Raw genomic sequence first — 14,675 nt, forward strand, 5'->3', positions numbered from 1 at the left:
CTGGAGAAGGATATCATGTTTGGTAAGGTGGAGGGTCAGAGAAAAAGAGGAAGACCCCCAACGAGATGGATTGGCCAAGTGGCAACATCGATGGACTCAAGCTTGGCAACAACAGTGAGATTGGCTCTGGATCGGGCAGTGTTTCGTTCCACTGTGCATAAGGTCACTATGGGTCGGTACCAACTCGATGGCACCTAACAACAACAATGGTGTAGAGCTGTTTGAACTGCAAGGTCAGAGGTTCAAGCTCACCAGCTACTTCTCGAAAACCATATACAGGGTCGATATGGGTCGGAAACAACTTGATGGCACTTAACAACAACAACAAATGGTGTTGCACTGTGGGTTACTGCACCAGACTGCAAAGTCATTTGAACTGCAAGGTCAGTGGTTCAAGCTCACCAGCTGCTCTTTGGCAAGCCTATACAGGGTCACTATGGGTGAGAACCGACTCAATGGCACTCAACAACAATTGTTATCATGACTGACTGCAATTGTCACAATTGTAATGGTAGAAGTGTAACAAAAAGAATCCTGGTGTGGTGCTGTAGGTTAATGTACTGAATGCAAGGTCAGTTTGAACCACAAGGTTGATGAATCAAGCTCACCAGCCACTCCTTGGAAACCCTCAACAACAAGTTAATGTTACATTCCAGGAACAGAGGACTCTAGGACCAACAAGAGGGGAGAGCATGGGCAGAACGTGGGATCCTAACCAGAGAATCAGAGACACAGGAGGCCAAGACGATGGCATGGAGAGATAGAGGACTCTAGACAGGCTCTGTACTGATGGGCAGGGGGCTAGTTTGCAAAATGCACTCTTTGGTTGTTTAAATGATTATACATTCCTGCGTGGTTTTGTGTAATCATTACAATGAAGCAAGATGAGATTGGTTGAGTGCCAACCTGATGTTCTGCCATGTAGACTATCACTCAATTCACAATAAAAGCTTTAAAAACAGTAATGATAGTAATGGAACTTTCCCATGAACTTTTGAAGCCCCCTCATACAAGGCCCTACCTGATCTGACCCTTTCTCACCTCTCATCTTCCTCTCTCTTTACTCTTCCCCTCATTAAAGGCACTGCAGCCACTTGAGCTTTCCCTCAGCTCTCACAAGCTCCCATGCCTGGCCCCCACCTGTCTGCCTTTGCATGTGCTATTCCTTCTGCCTGCATTTCCCTGTCCTCCGTCTCAACACTACTGGCTTCGATTCCTGCTCAACATCTCTTCTAGGGGTATTACTATCTACCTAAGCCTGTAGAAAGGATCCCAGGCTTAGTGTCTTAGAGCTGCCATAACAAAGTAGCATCAACTGGTAGCTTTCTAAGAACAGAAATCCAATGCTTCACAGTTCTGTAGACTAAGAGTCCAAAGTCAAAGTTAATTCCTTCTGAGGGCTCTGAGGAAGAAACTATTCCATGTCTCCCTCTTAATTCTGGTGACAGCAGGCACACCTTGCCATTTTAGGCTCCTCTTCCTCTTCATCTATCTTCCCTCTGTGTCTCTCCTTTTCTATAGGACACTACTCAAAGTGGCGTAAGACCCACTCTGCCCATTATGACCTCATGACAACTGAACTGATAAGAGCTTCACAAAGACTTATTTCCAAACAAGATCATAGTCACAGATATCAAGGGTTTAGTTAAACCCCAAACGAAATCTATGACCTTTGAATTGATTCCAACTCACAGTGACCTATAGAGCAGAGGAGAGCTACCCTAAGGGGTTCCCAAGCCGTTAAGGAAGAATACTGCCACAGCTTTGTCCCTCGGAGCAGCTGGTAGGATTGAACTGCTGACCAAATGCTTAACCACTGTGCCACCACGTGTACTTTTCAGGGGTTAGGACTTAAATACTTTTAGAATGGGAGACACAATCCAACACATAACCCAGGTTTATTTGTGAAACTAATTATTTTATCCATTGTCTGATTACTTGTATAATGTCAGGTTCTGTCTCCAGAATGTAAGCTTCAGGAGGGCAGCGCTTAGCCTGGTACCTGGCACACAAAGGAACAGCTTAGTAATCAATTCAGTAAATAGATGGGTGGTTCTGTAGGATAAGCACTGGACTGCAAACTACAAAGTCATTGGTTCAAGGCCACCAGCCACTCTGCAGGACAATGAGGCTTTCTGCTCCCATAAAGATTTACCACCTCAGAAACCCTATGTCAAGGTCACTATGAGTTGGAATTGACTCAACAGCACTTACCAGTAAAAACAAGAGAGAAGGGGCAGAAAACCACTTGGATCTGCACTGTCCATGTCTGGACCTCATTCTGAGATTCTGTGACACCAGTGTCCAGGGAGACTTCGGACCTCATCGTTAAGTGCCATCGAGTCAGTTTCAACTCATAGCAACCCCATATAAGGTTTCTAAGGAGCAGGTGGTGACTCTGTAGTCAGCAGTCCACTGTTTCCCCTACAGCGCCATACCAGGACTCCACTGTTGTTTTTAAGTGCCATGAGTCAGTCTCGACTCAGCAATCCTGTATAGGGCTTCCAAGGAGCAGCTGGTGAGTTTGAACCATTGACCCTGCAGTTCTAGTCAACTTTGCAGTCCAGTGTTTTATCTTACAGACTCCACGTGGTTGCTGTTGTTGTTAAGTGTTACAGACTCGGTTCTCACTCATAGTGATCCTGTATAGGGTGAGTTTGACTTTGCAGTCCAGTGCATTAACCCACAATGCCACACTACGACTCCTTAGCAGATCTCAAATCCTAGACCACCAACTCCCAGGATGCAGCCCTGTCAGAATCCAAACACAAGTCCGACCACCCACTAGGCAGAGACTCAGGAAGAACTGAGCAGAGCTGACGGACCAAACCCTTTACTCTGCAGGACAGCAACCACCCCCAAAGAGAAGCAAGAGCCTCCACCTGGCCCGCCTTCTTCCCCGCTGCCCTGGCCACCACAGTCTCTCCCTTGGGCCAAGGCCCAGGCTGCCTGCCCATCTGCCACCCTTGTTCTGAACCACCTGTCTCTCACCCTGGCTCTGGCCACTCATTGCAGCCCCAGAAGGGCTGACCTGCAGGTGGCCCCATAGTGAACACAGGGGTGGTATGGCAGCCCCATCAGAGAGGCCAGGGAGCCATCTGCCATCCCTTCTGTCCATCTCCCAGGGGGTCTGTCAAGCCTCCAGATGAGATCATTGCACCTGGGTCCCCAAGAAAGGCAGGAGACACTACAAAGTCCCATTTTCCTCTCAGCTCAAATGTAAAGACTATGGGCACAGTAGTGGGGAGAAGAGGCCCTAAAGACTGTCCCTCACAGAGAGGGACACTGAGGCCTAGTGAAGGCCTGGGGCCAGCAAATTGTCTCCAGACTCAAGACTGAGTCCTGGCCCAGAGTTCAGTCCAGCTTAGCCTTCTTGGTTGGACGCTGGGCTCTAGTTTTGGGGGTATCAAATGCGGTGGAGGTGGGGGGGGGCCAGGATGCCGAGAGCCAGGCATCATCATGCCACAGCTGGCACGGAGAACACCTGTTTCTAGTGACCTCAGGGTCTCACTTTCTCTGGTTGGGAATAAGGAGGGAAACCTAGGGCCCTGGACATGCCTCTTCAACAACAACAAAACAACAGCCAAGTTGCACCCTGAGCACTCCCCCTGTGCCAGGCACATGTCTGGCAGTGTGAGTCATCGCACCGTATCCCAGAGCAACCTGCAATCACCAACTGGCGGGTGAGGAATCCAAGGTTGATAAAGTCAAATATGTTGCCCAAGGTCTCAGGTTCAATGGCACAGTCAAAACTCGAGCCTGATTTGAGACTATGCTAGATGGTCTCTATAATGGGATACTAACAACAATAGTAGCTTCCATTTATAGGGAGTCCTGGTGAGGCTTTGTAGGGTAATCTACTGGACTGCTAACTTCAAGGTCAGCAGTTCAAACCCACCAGCCACTCCCTGAAAACCTTATGCAGTGTCACTATGATTCGGAACTGATTTGACGTCAGTGAACAACATCATTTATAAGGGCTTCCCATGTGTCAGGGAGTACAAATGGTAAACACGCTCAACTGCTAACTGGAAGGCTAGAGGTTCCAGTCTACCTAGAGGGATCTTGGAAGAAAGGTCTGGTGATCTACTTCTAAAAAATAAGCCACCGAAAACCCTATGGAGCACCCTAGGACACACATGGGGTTACCATGAGGCAGAATCAGACACCAGGCTACAAAACCAAACCCAATGCTGTGAGTCGATTTTGACTCATAGCAACCTTAAGACAAAGTAGAACTGCCCCACAGGATTTCCAGGGCTATAATCTTTACAGAAGCAGACTGTCACATCGTTCTCCTACAGCACAGCTGGTGTGTTCAGTTAGCAAACAGATGTTTTAAACACTGTGTCACCAGACCTCCAGATACCAGGCTGAGTACTGACTGTCCAGTATTCCATATAAATAACAATCCTTTTGAGGCAGGTGCTATTCTTACTCCCATTTTATAGATGAGAAAACTGTAGCTCAGGAAGATGACGGCCCCACAGCCAGTAAAAAGTCAGCCGCTGATGCTCACTCTGGTCTGGTAGGTAAACAATGTGTGTGTATCCATATGTGTCCATGTTGGGGATGAGGAGATGCCTGAGACCACTGCTCACCAAGGCCAGGCCTAGCTGGTCACTCAACAGTTCCAGGCCCTAGGCCAAGGTCTCCTGGACAGAGCAGATCAACTTCCGTAGCCCTAGCTGCCTCTGAGGGTGGGGGTGGGGGGTAGTCACAGCAGGGTGCCTGACAGTGTCTGTCTCGTCCTTTCTGTGTGAACAGGAAGGAAGGCAGCTTTTGGATCTGGACATGTTTAAAAACATCCCCCAAACAGCCACTGGGCTACAGCCAAAGCTCTCAGTAGGAAGAGGACAGGGTTCTGGGATCTCTATGGAGGGAAAGTGAGGCTCGGAGAGGTCCAGGGAATGGCTCAGGGTTGGAACACCCCAGCATTCCATACCTCTGAGCCTTAGTTCATCTCATCTCTCCCCCACAGGACCCCAGTCCTTCTGTCTCTTGCCACATACGTGCTGTGTGACCTTTGAACTCCCTGAGCCTCAGTTTGCACCTGTGTAAAAAGAGGGGGCTAAGGCCTGACCTGGTGAGGTGAGAGTCATGAAGGGTTGTACAGATTCCTCACTTCTCCAAAGTGTACGGAGCACCTACCCTGTGAGCAGCATTGTTCCAGGCACTGAGGACACAGTGACGAAGAAGACAGTCAAGACCACTGCCCTCTTGCAGGTAGGAAACCTGTACTCACCCATTCCATAATCTCATTTCCACTGAGGCAAATGTCCCAAACAAGCCTACAAGGAGCTCAGAGATGTCTGGCGTGGAGAAGCCCAGGAGGAGCTTCTGGAGCTGAGGGCCCAGAGGTGGAGGCTTAGCAGGAGCAGGGGTGTGGGAACTGTAAGTGCAAAGGCCCTGCGGTGGGAAGGCACAGGGCATGTGAAAAAGCAACTGAGGGCTGGGGCTTGCCAAGCACTCTGGGGAGCTTGGGTGAAGCAGGGGTGAGGCAAGGCCAAGAGAGGCAGGGCCACAAATGCTGCTCAGCCTCTCGCCTTAAGCAGGACTGAGGAAAGGGACGGAATGGGAGGGGCAGGCTGGTGTAACAGTTCTTGGCCCAAAGGATCCAAAGAAAGCCTAGGGCAAATGAGAGTAAAGATTTTTTAGCTGATCCAGCCTAGCTGTTGAGTCTTCATGTAGATTCCCATTCAGAGCAACCCTATAAGGCAGAGTAGAACCACCCCATAGTGTTTCCTAGGTTGAAATCTTTATGGGAGCAGACTGCTAGGTCTTTTCTCCCATGGAGTCCCTGCATGGCTTAGCAAATGGGCTCTTTACCCCTGTGCCATCAGGGTTCCTTCCAGCCTACCTAGGGAAACCCCAAACTTCTTTCCCATTGGAAACAGTTTCTATTTATAGTCTGGGCAATGGAGGCTAACTCAGCTGGGTTTTAGAAAAAGAAACCCCATAGATGGTCCTCCATCAGAAAAGGAATATCATCAGGTTATTGAGTCTCAGGAATCCTGGTGTGGCTCTGTGTGTTAATGCACCAGACTGCAAGGTCATTTGAACTGCAAGTCGGCAGTTCAGGCTCACCAGCTGCTCCTCAAAAACCCTATACAGGGTCGCTATGGGTCAAAATTGACTCAATGGCACTTAACAACAACAAATTGAGTCTCAAGGACACTGAACTAAGCCATTAGGGGTGGGGTGAATGGGAGTGGAGAGACGGGTGTTTAAGGATATCAACAACGTGATTCAGTCCACGCATACCTCCCAGGCCCCCATTCTGTGCCAAAATCCTCAGTGGCACACCCAGAGCCAGGCATATCCCCTGCCATCCAGGAGACCAGGGCTTAGAGGGAGACAGAGCCAAGCCTGGTAATAATGACCGAGTGGCTGACATCTGTTGAGCCCTTGCTATGACCAGGTCCCGGCTTCTCCCCCCAACACAGATGCCCTCTCTTATTTAATCTCGCAGCAAGCCCATGAGGCAAGCACTTCCAGGACTCCCATTTTACAGGTGAGGAAACAGGCTCATAAAGGCAAAGGCAGAGTCAGGATTCAAGCCCCGATCTGCCTGGCTCCAGATCCTTGTGGTCTGACGCAACTTTGAGTCCAGAGAAGTAAGGGATGGCCTGGTGCTCCCACCTTCTCTGTCGGCCTTCCAGTTCTTGGGGAGGCCAGTGTCATGACACTATGAATGCAAATGCTTTGATGGCTTGTTGCATGCAGGGACTGCCAGGGTCCAAGTGACCCAGGATACCCCAAGCTCCTACCCTTCTCCGAACCCCAGCTCCAAGTTCCCTCTGGCACCAAAAGGCAGTGAAAATTACCTCTAATGAGGAGATGCATGTGGGATACAACAGGAATGACTTTAGAAATAACCTTTGCTGCTGGCCAAGTCTCTACCGCCAACTGAGTTTAGCCCTCTCCCTGAGGGGCTCACTCTGCCCAGTAAAGTGCTGGTTGTACCACAAACCTGAACTCTAACCCTCCCTAGTGCCCTCAAGACAGGAATGGACACTCCCATTTACAGGTGGGAAAACTGAGGCTCAGTGAGGGTATACAAGAAGGGAACAAAGGCAGGTTTAGCCTCAGACCTGACCCCCCAAGGTGGTGTTTGTCCATAAGACCACAGATTTCCTCCCCTCTCTCTGTGGGCCCTGGGGAGGGGCAGGTCAGGCTCTGTGTCCAGTGCTGTAGATTCATGGAAAGGGGGCAGCTCCCAGCTTGGTTCTAAATCAGTAGGAGCCCTTCCCAGCAGGATGTGCATGGCGCTGTGCTTGGCATTCAATGCCCTTCCCATGCAGGTCCAACCCCCCTTTCCAGCCTTTCGTCCATAACTGCCTCCACAGCTCTTCTATTTCAAGCCTGCTATTGACCTCCAGGTCCTCGCACTGCCTTCCATTCAATCACTCAAAGAATCGCTGTTGAGCACCTGCCGTTAGCCAGGCCCTGTTGTTGTTGTTGTTGTTGTTAAGTGCCATCGAGTTGGTACCGACCCATAGCAACCTTATGTACAGCAGAATGAAACAGAGGCCCTGTTCTAGGAGATGGCAAAGAGACTGACTTTCCAGCTCTGATAGCCACTCCTCTGAGTGTCCACACCTCTTCCAGCGGCTCCCCCTTGCCTCCTTCATTTCCCAGCCAGAACCCGGCACCCTTTAGGGATGAGAGTGGCATGGCCTTGACCAGCCCCCAGCAAAGAGTAGGAGGGAGGAAGAGGAGAAGAGGGCAAGCAGGAAATTCCTTGGAGATTAGAAGGGAGTTGCCCAGGCCAGGTTCTCCTGTGGGCAGGCCTGACATTCACTCTACTGAAGTCAGCCCCACTGGGCCCAGGCCCATGTGTTAGACATCAGGACCCTGGGGGTCTGCTGTGCAGCTTCTCCTGACTTGGTGACCTTCCAGCCTCTCATCCACCCACAAACCAGCCCCTTCCATCCCCTAGGACCCCCAGATCCAAGAGTCTACAACATCAAGCTTCAGTCACATTTATCACTGTTTCCAGTAGCAGGGAGAGTTTGTACACATTAGCTCCAAGGAGACACGAACCAGGATTTCCTGTGTTTCTGTGTGTATGTGGGGGTGGTGAAATGTTACAGCAACTGCATGTGTGTCTGTGCATGTCTGCATATCCTGGCTTGTGACTCCTATCGACAAATACTACATGCCTGACATGGTCTGTAAGTGTGTCTTGCTTATGTGTGTGTGACTGCATCTAACGCCTGTGAGTATGTTTTCATGGGTGTCTGCAAGCCTTGGGTAGGTATCCAAGAGCCTCTGCTCTCTCTTTGGGGAAGAGACTGTGGGGTAACTGGGTGATGAGCTCTCTGTGCCAACCTGGCAAGGTTGGCCGTGGGATGACGGTGTGTGTGTATAATAATCCAGCGTGGGTTTGCATGTGTGCCTACATATATATGCACACTCCCAATATGTCCGGGGGAGTCTCTAGGCTGTGTGTCAATTTCTGGATGTGTCTGTGTGAGTGTCTCTGGGCATGGGGGTTTACTACGTGGTGGAAGTCATTGCTGTCTGTGTCTGTCTGGAAATGGTAGGTGTGATGGGACAGGAGGATGTGTCTCTGTATGGGTTTGTGTGTTTCTTGGGTGTGACCCTGATCAGTATACAATGTAAGCATGGCATTAGATGTGTGCATGAAACCTGTGTGTGGGCTGTGTGGGTCTCTGTGCTACAGCTGTGAATATGTGTATGTGTGTTTGCAACAGAGTGTGCCAGATAACGCTGGAGCCCAGGGAGCTCTGTGGTCCCCCTCCTGCCTCCGCCTCACATTTTCCATCTCACTAGCCCTGCCCCTCCCGCAGGGCAGACAAGCTGCTGAAGAGTCTTAAAGGCCCAGATCTTATAGCAGCCCCTAGGCGATCTCTCAGAGTCCTGATGTGGCGCTGTGGGCTAATGCTGTCAGACTGCAAAATCGTTTGAATTGTCTGGTGGGTGGTTCAAGCTCACCAGCTGCTCCTTGGAAACCCTATACAGGGTCGCTATGGGTTGGGATCGACTTGACAGCACTTAACAACAGGCGCTCTCTCAGGAACCCAGGTGGTATATTGGTTAAGCACTGGGCTGCCAACCAAAAGGGTGGTGGCTCAAACCCAGCAGCAGCTCTGAGGGAGAAAGACAAGGTTGTCTGCTTCTACGAAGATTGACCATCTCAGAAACCATATGGAACAGCTCTACTCTGTCATATAGGGTCGCTGTAAGTTGGAATCAACTCGATGGCAGTGGGTTTTGGTTAGGTCACTGCTCAGCTACCACAGGGATGGTCAGGACTCAGGGCAAGGACCAGTTGGGAGCTTTGCTGCCCATAATGACTGCCCACCATCAGACAGACTGGAGCCCTCCTCCCACAGTTCCGTCTCACTTGCTGGTCACTGCATCCAGACATGCAGTACACAGCTTGGTACCCAGGAGATGCCCAGAGAATATGAGATGAATGAGCAAGTGAGTAAATGAATGCTTGTGAGAAGTATGGAAGGGCTGGACAATGAGTGGGTACAGACACCATCATTTACTATGCACGTGACCAGCATCATCCCACTGAAGAGTCCCCATGACTCTGGGGCTGCCATGCCTGCTTTACAGAAGAAATAGAGGCTCAGAAAGGCTGAGTAGCTCACTGGGCAGCACTCAGCTCATAACTGGCACAGGTGAGAGGAGGCACAAGGCAGTCTTTTGCATAGGAAAGAATGCAATACAGGCTGGGAGGGGGGGGACTCCTTAGTAAATTTAACAAGTTTCTGAGTCTATCAGCTGTATCACTTGGGTACATTATTAACTTCAACTTCCTCATCTGTCAAATGAATCTAGTACTAAAATCCTCCACACCAGATTGCTGTGAGGAGAAAAGGACTTACTTGGCCTAGAGCCTGGTACCCTGGAAGCACAATCATTGAGAGTATTCATGTGACAAGAACCATAAAAGTCCTAGGATCAGTAGTCTGGGGGTCCCCAATTCTAATATCCTAGCACTTTGGACTTCAGCCTAACCATTATCTCACCTTCAAGGTCTGACCCAAGTCTTCATTACTTCCTCCAGGACCTTGGATTTCCACAGTGCCCAATCATTCTTCCGTCCACTTCACTGGTGGGCGGTTTATCCACAAACATGTCTTCTAGCTCCGCTCCTACACACTCCAGGATCCCAGTAAGTCTTATTCAGCACGTGCCCCTGACAAGGCCCAGCCCAGAGCCTGGCACACAACAGAATTCTTCTTACCTACCTGTGTCCCAAACTAGACACTATTAGCAACCAAAAGCTTATGGCTGTGTCACACTATAGAAGGAACACAAGCCACAGAGTAAGACCAGTCAGGGTTGGAATTCCCACTATATGACCTGGAGCTTCCCTTGATCCAATCTGATAGGGGGTGGTCTCGGTGATTCATCTGGGCCCTTGTGGAGCTAACATCGAAAGTGAATGTACTTGAAACACGTGTGTATAGAACCTCCAGGGAAGTAAGGCAGCCTGGCTCAGAGTAGATGTGATCACACCTTCCTATCCTCACAGAAGCCCATTTCTTAACATTTCAAATCTATGGGGATCCACCCTTCTGCCTTCTCCCAGCTCCTCCAAAAAACGAACACACAGCCATCCTCAATGCTCATTGCTAAGAATAATTTCCCATGAAATGGAGGATGTTAGTGCTTGCAAAATATTTTCTTGCCCATTTGTACCTCCTTGATTCCTGAAAACAATCCTAAGAGATTATCTGGGCAGGTTCCAACATCCTCACTCTATAGATGGAAAAAATGCAGCTCAGAGAGGCCCAGGCCACATAGTAAGTGGCAGAGTCAGGCCACAAAGTCAGGTCTTTGGGCTCCAACTCTCCTATCTACACCTTAAGAGCTCCCAACATACCCTCACCACATGGTAGAGAAGAGCATTAGCAGTGATGGGGAGCTAGGCAACTAGAGCTTTGGAGGTCAAACACAGTCGCTGTGTCTTTGATGCAGTTAAATCTGCATCTTAGAATCCAGGAACCTCAGAATTTAATAACCTTCAGACTTCCTCAGCTAGAAGGTACTCTGGGGTCACCACATACATCTCCCCCAAACCCTCCTCAAGTTATCACAACCACTAGCAGTTTGCACAGTTTGCAAGCTGCTTGCCACAAACTGTATGTCTTTTTCCAGAAGGTGAGGCTACCCAGCTTGTCTTTTAAAGACTCAAGTGACAGGGAGCTCACTACTTTCTTTGTAGCAGCTCCTCCTACTTTCTCATTGGGAGAGTTGCAAGTACTTTTTCCAAGTGGGTACTAGAGCTGGCCTCAATCAACAGGAGACCCACCAGCATCACCCACTGAGGGTGTCCTCAGGAGGTGAGACTGCACAGAGTCACCCATGAGACTGCCCCTCAACCCAAGCAGCACAAGCCCTTGCGGGGATACACTAGGGATTAGAAGTCCTTCTCCTGGTGATTCAGTTTCAGCATCTTGAAAGTAAAGTGGCCCAGAGGGACAGGAAATACGTCATTAGTGAATATACTCTTACTCCAAGCCCTGCTGCCTGGAGACCTGACCTTAGGACATGGGTCAAGTCCCTTCGCTACTCTGGCCACATTCTACACATCGGTGGAAAGAAAAACTAACTGCTGTAGTATAACTCCTACATTTATTGTCCACATCCATAGTCTCTCTCCATTTCATCCCACCTTTGTGAAGCTGGCAGTCAGAGCAAACAAGTCTTCAGAGAAGTTAAGGGACTGACCCGATAAGTACACAGTGAGAATTAGCACACCCTGGTTCTGCACGCCCATCTCACTCCATTCCCTTTCCCCCTCCAGCCTCAGTGTTTTTCCTTGAACTGAATAAGCTCTTTCCAATTTTTCTTTTGGCCTGGAATGTCCTTATTCCAGTTCCTTGCTCAGTAGGTTCCATTTCGCCCTTCAGCTCTTGGCATCCCTGAGCACATTAGCCCCTACCTTCTTGCACTCAGCATACTGCAACCTTCTCCACCACTATCTTGATCCACCATGTGACTACTGCACGACTACTGTCCAATCCCAGGCTCTCCTACTAGACCCAAAGCTCATGAAGTTGTATCCCCAGATCTGTGCTAGTGCCTGGTACACAGCAAATGCTAAATAAAAGTTTATGAATAAATGAATGAACGATCAAAAGCAAGCCTGGCCTGCTTCAAATACAGAGGACCTATTCTACCTCATAGTATCCACAAGACCACATGCTAGGTACACATAGGAAAGTGTCCCATCATTTGATGAAAGCAGTAATGACAGCTACCACACTTAATTATTAAGGTTGGAAGTTGTTACTATCACATTTTTACAAATGAGGAAACTGAGATCCAAAAGTGGTTATTAACAAACTTGCCCCAGATCACACACACAGCCAGACACCTACAGATCCCAGGCCCAATGGCAGCCTGAAGGCCTGAGAACGAAACCTGAACCATGAATGAGAGGGGGCAAAAGGAGGCTGTCCCCAGCTGGGTCCTAGTCTCTTAGATTTAGGATCAATCCTCAGCCCCTAGGATGCTTTCCCAAGTCAACAGTGATGGTGTAGCAGATGAGATCCAATGCCCTGCCTGATAACTTACTGGGATGGAGAGCTGCACTGTGCACCCAGAGAGACCCAGAAGCAAGGCTCTATGACTCAGTCTTCCTTGCTGGCATTAGCAGTGGGGTCCAGGTAGGGGTGAGGTGCTCAGGGTCAGAGTTCAGAACAACACAGACAGCAGGTGCTGGAAGCAGCTAAGGGAATCAGAAAGGCACAGCCAAAGACTCCCCAGTGTGGTTTATCTAACCATCCACTCAGCCCCACGTGCCCTCTCTCCTCATCACTTACATTCCACAGGCTATAGCGGCTGATTGCATTGGGACAGAACCTCCATTTGTTATAGTCAAAAGAGCCTTTGAGAAAACTCACCCATTTAATAGATACGAAAACTGAGACCTTGCCTGGAGAAATGTTAGAGACTGAAGAAGTGGATTCATTCTAATTCAGAAGCTGACCTTCAAATTCTAGAAGCATTTGCTGGATGCATGCTGGACAGCGGGTCACAGAAACAAAAGGGGTAGAAGAACCACAGTTGAGCAGTATTCTAATAAGGGAGAAATCCATTTGGTCAGAAGAATCATAGCGCAAAGCAAAGTAAGTGCCACCGGGCAGACATAAATCAGGAGAGTGCCTTTAACTCCATGGCTATCAGCCAGGGGTACTCTGGGGGTTGTGCCAGGGCATCCACTGACAGAACAGGCAACAATTCAGCCAATTCCAGAATCCTGCCCAGCTAGTGGTGGCAGAGCCTGAGGTTTCCAGTCTCCCAGGCCAAGGCATAGAGTTAGTTATAAGGGTTGGGCTGACCCTAAAGTTGCATGGTGCAAAGTGGTGGGCTGACCAGCTAAGTGGTCATGTCAGTGAAAGTGAAGGCAAAGCCTGGCCTCCCAGAAAATCTCAGGTCCCCATATGCCAAAGGAATGCCCCTTTCAGTCGGAGGCTTCCCTTTTCACTGGGAACATGAGAAGGGCATGTTCTGGTCATGAGGCCTATGGGATTCTGTGTAGAGGGCAGAAGACAATAAGCATGACCCTTCTTCCTGTACTCTTCACCCTGCGGGGTCATTCTGGGATTTAGGAAGCTGTCTCTGAACCAGTTCTCCCACGACATCATCCTCCCAGGCTGTGGAACCGTTAGACTGAGCGGAAGTCGGACTCTAGCCAAGGGGATGTTCCCAGATGTCATGCTTTCAAACTGGACCCGCCCTGAAAGGCAGGCGGGGACAGGCCTGCGCCGGGAAAGCCCTGGGTAACGACTCAGGATGGTGTTCTGGCCTCCCTTTGGCAGGGACGGCCCGCGGCTGCTCCTACAGGGCCGCCACACAATTAGCTTTCCCTGGCATACCAAGCCTGTCTCCCCAAAGAGAGCCACCACAGGCCTGGCTTCTAGGCCTGGGGTTCCGAGCAGAAACGTATCTAAGCATTCTCCAAAGCAGCTTTCTCAAGCCCCCTCCCCCAAATCAAACGCCAGAACTATTTGGGCCTTGGGGCCAAACTCCTCATCCAGATTCCTCCTTAAGGGAAGGCTCCCCAGATAAAGTGGGGGCAGAGAGCCCCAGATTGCCCTCGGGGTGGTTCCCATGGGGTCTGGGTGAGTCCATTCTTCCTGTCCGCTGAGTGGAAAAGTGGGCCAGCTGGTGCCTCAGGCCTGCGGGGCTGTGACAGCCGGAGCCACCCGAGGTTCCCTACCACCTCCCACCAGCACCCCACCTTGAGATAGTCGTTCTCCGAGCGTAGCTCCTCCAGCTCGCGCACTAAGCCACCGGGACCGCAGTCCAACATCTCCTCGGTGAGGTCGGAGAAAGCGAGAGAGGCGCTGAGCGGCAGGCGGCTACTGCCCACCGACGACGCTGCCATCGACGGCTCGTCTGGGGACGCGGGCGGTCGCGGAGGCTGCTGTGCGAGCGGCGCGGACTGGGGTGGCTGCCCTGCGCGGGCCCCCGTCGGGCCCCCAGCCGCCGACTCGGCGTCGCTGCTCAGCGCCAGCTCCAGGCCCAGCAAGCGCGCCTCCTCCGACGCGCAGTCCGACACCTCCGAGCTGCTGTCCGTAAGGCTGGGCGGAGGCGGTGGTGGCCGGGGTCCGGTTCCAGGCCGCGGGCGGCCTTTGGCGCGGACCCCTGCACGGACCCCGGCCACTCGCGGCCCCGCG

General features: G+C 50.7%; 1 protein-coding gene across 1 annotated transcript in view; it reads right to left on the bottom strand.

The window, feature by feature from the left end:
- The window catches only part of SOGA1 (suppressor of glucose, autophagy associated 1), a 118,145-nt gene extending 103,477 nt beyond the window's left edge, over positions 1 to 14,668 (bottom strand). The window contains exon 1 of the mRNA XM_006875728.1: positions 14,237 to 14,668. Coding sequence (XP_006875790.1) covers positions 14,237 to 14,383 — 147 coding nt within the window. The 5' untranslated portion in view covers positions 14,384 to 14,668. The remainder of the gene's footprint in view (positions 1 to 14,236) is intronic.
- Positions 14,669 to 14,675: the final 7 nt, after the last annotated feature.

The sequence above is a fragment of the Chrysochloris asiatica genome, unplaced genomic scaffold (assembly GCF_000296735.1).
Source record: "Chrysochloris asiatica unplaced genomic scaffold, ChrAsi1.0 scaffold00337, whole genome shotgun sequence".
In the NCBI taxonomy this organism is placed as follows: Eukaryota; Metazoa; Chordata; class Mammalia; order Afrosoricida; family Chrysochloridae; genus Chrysochloris; species Chrysochloris asiatica.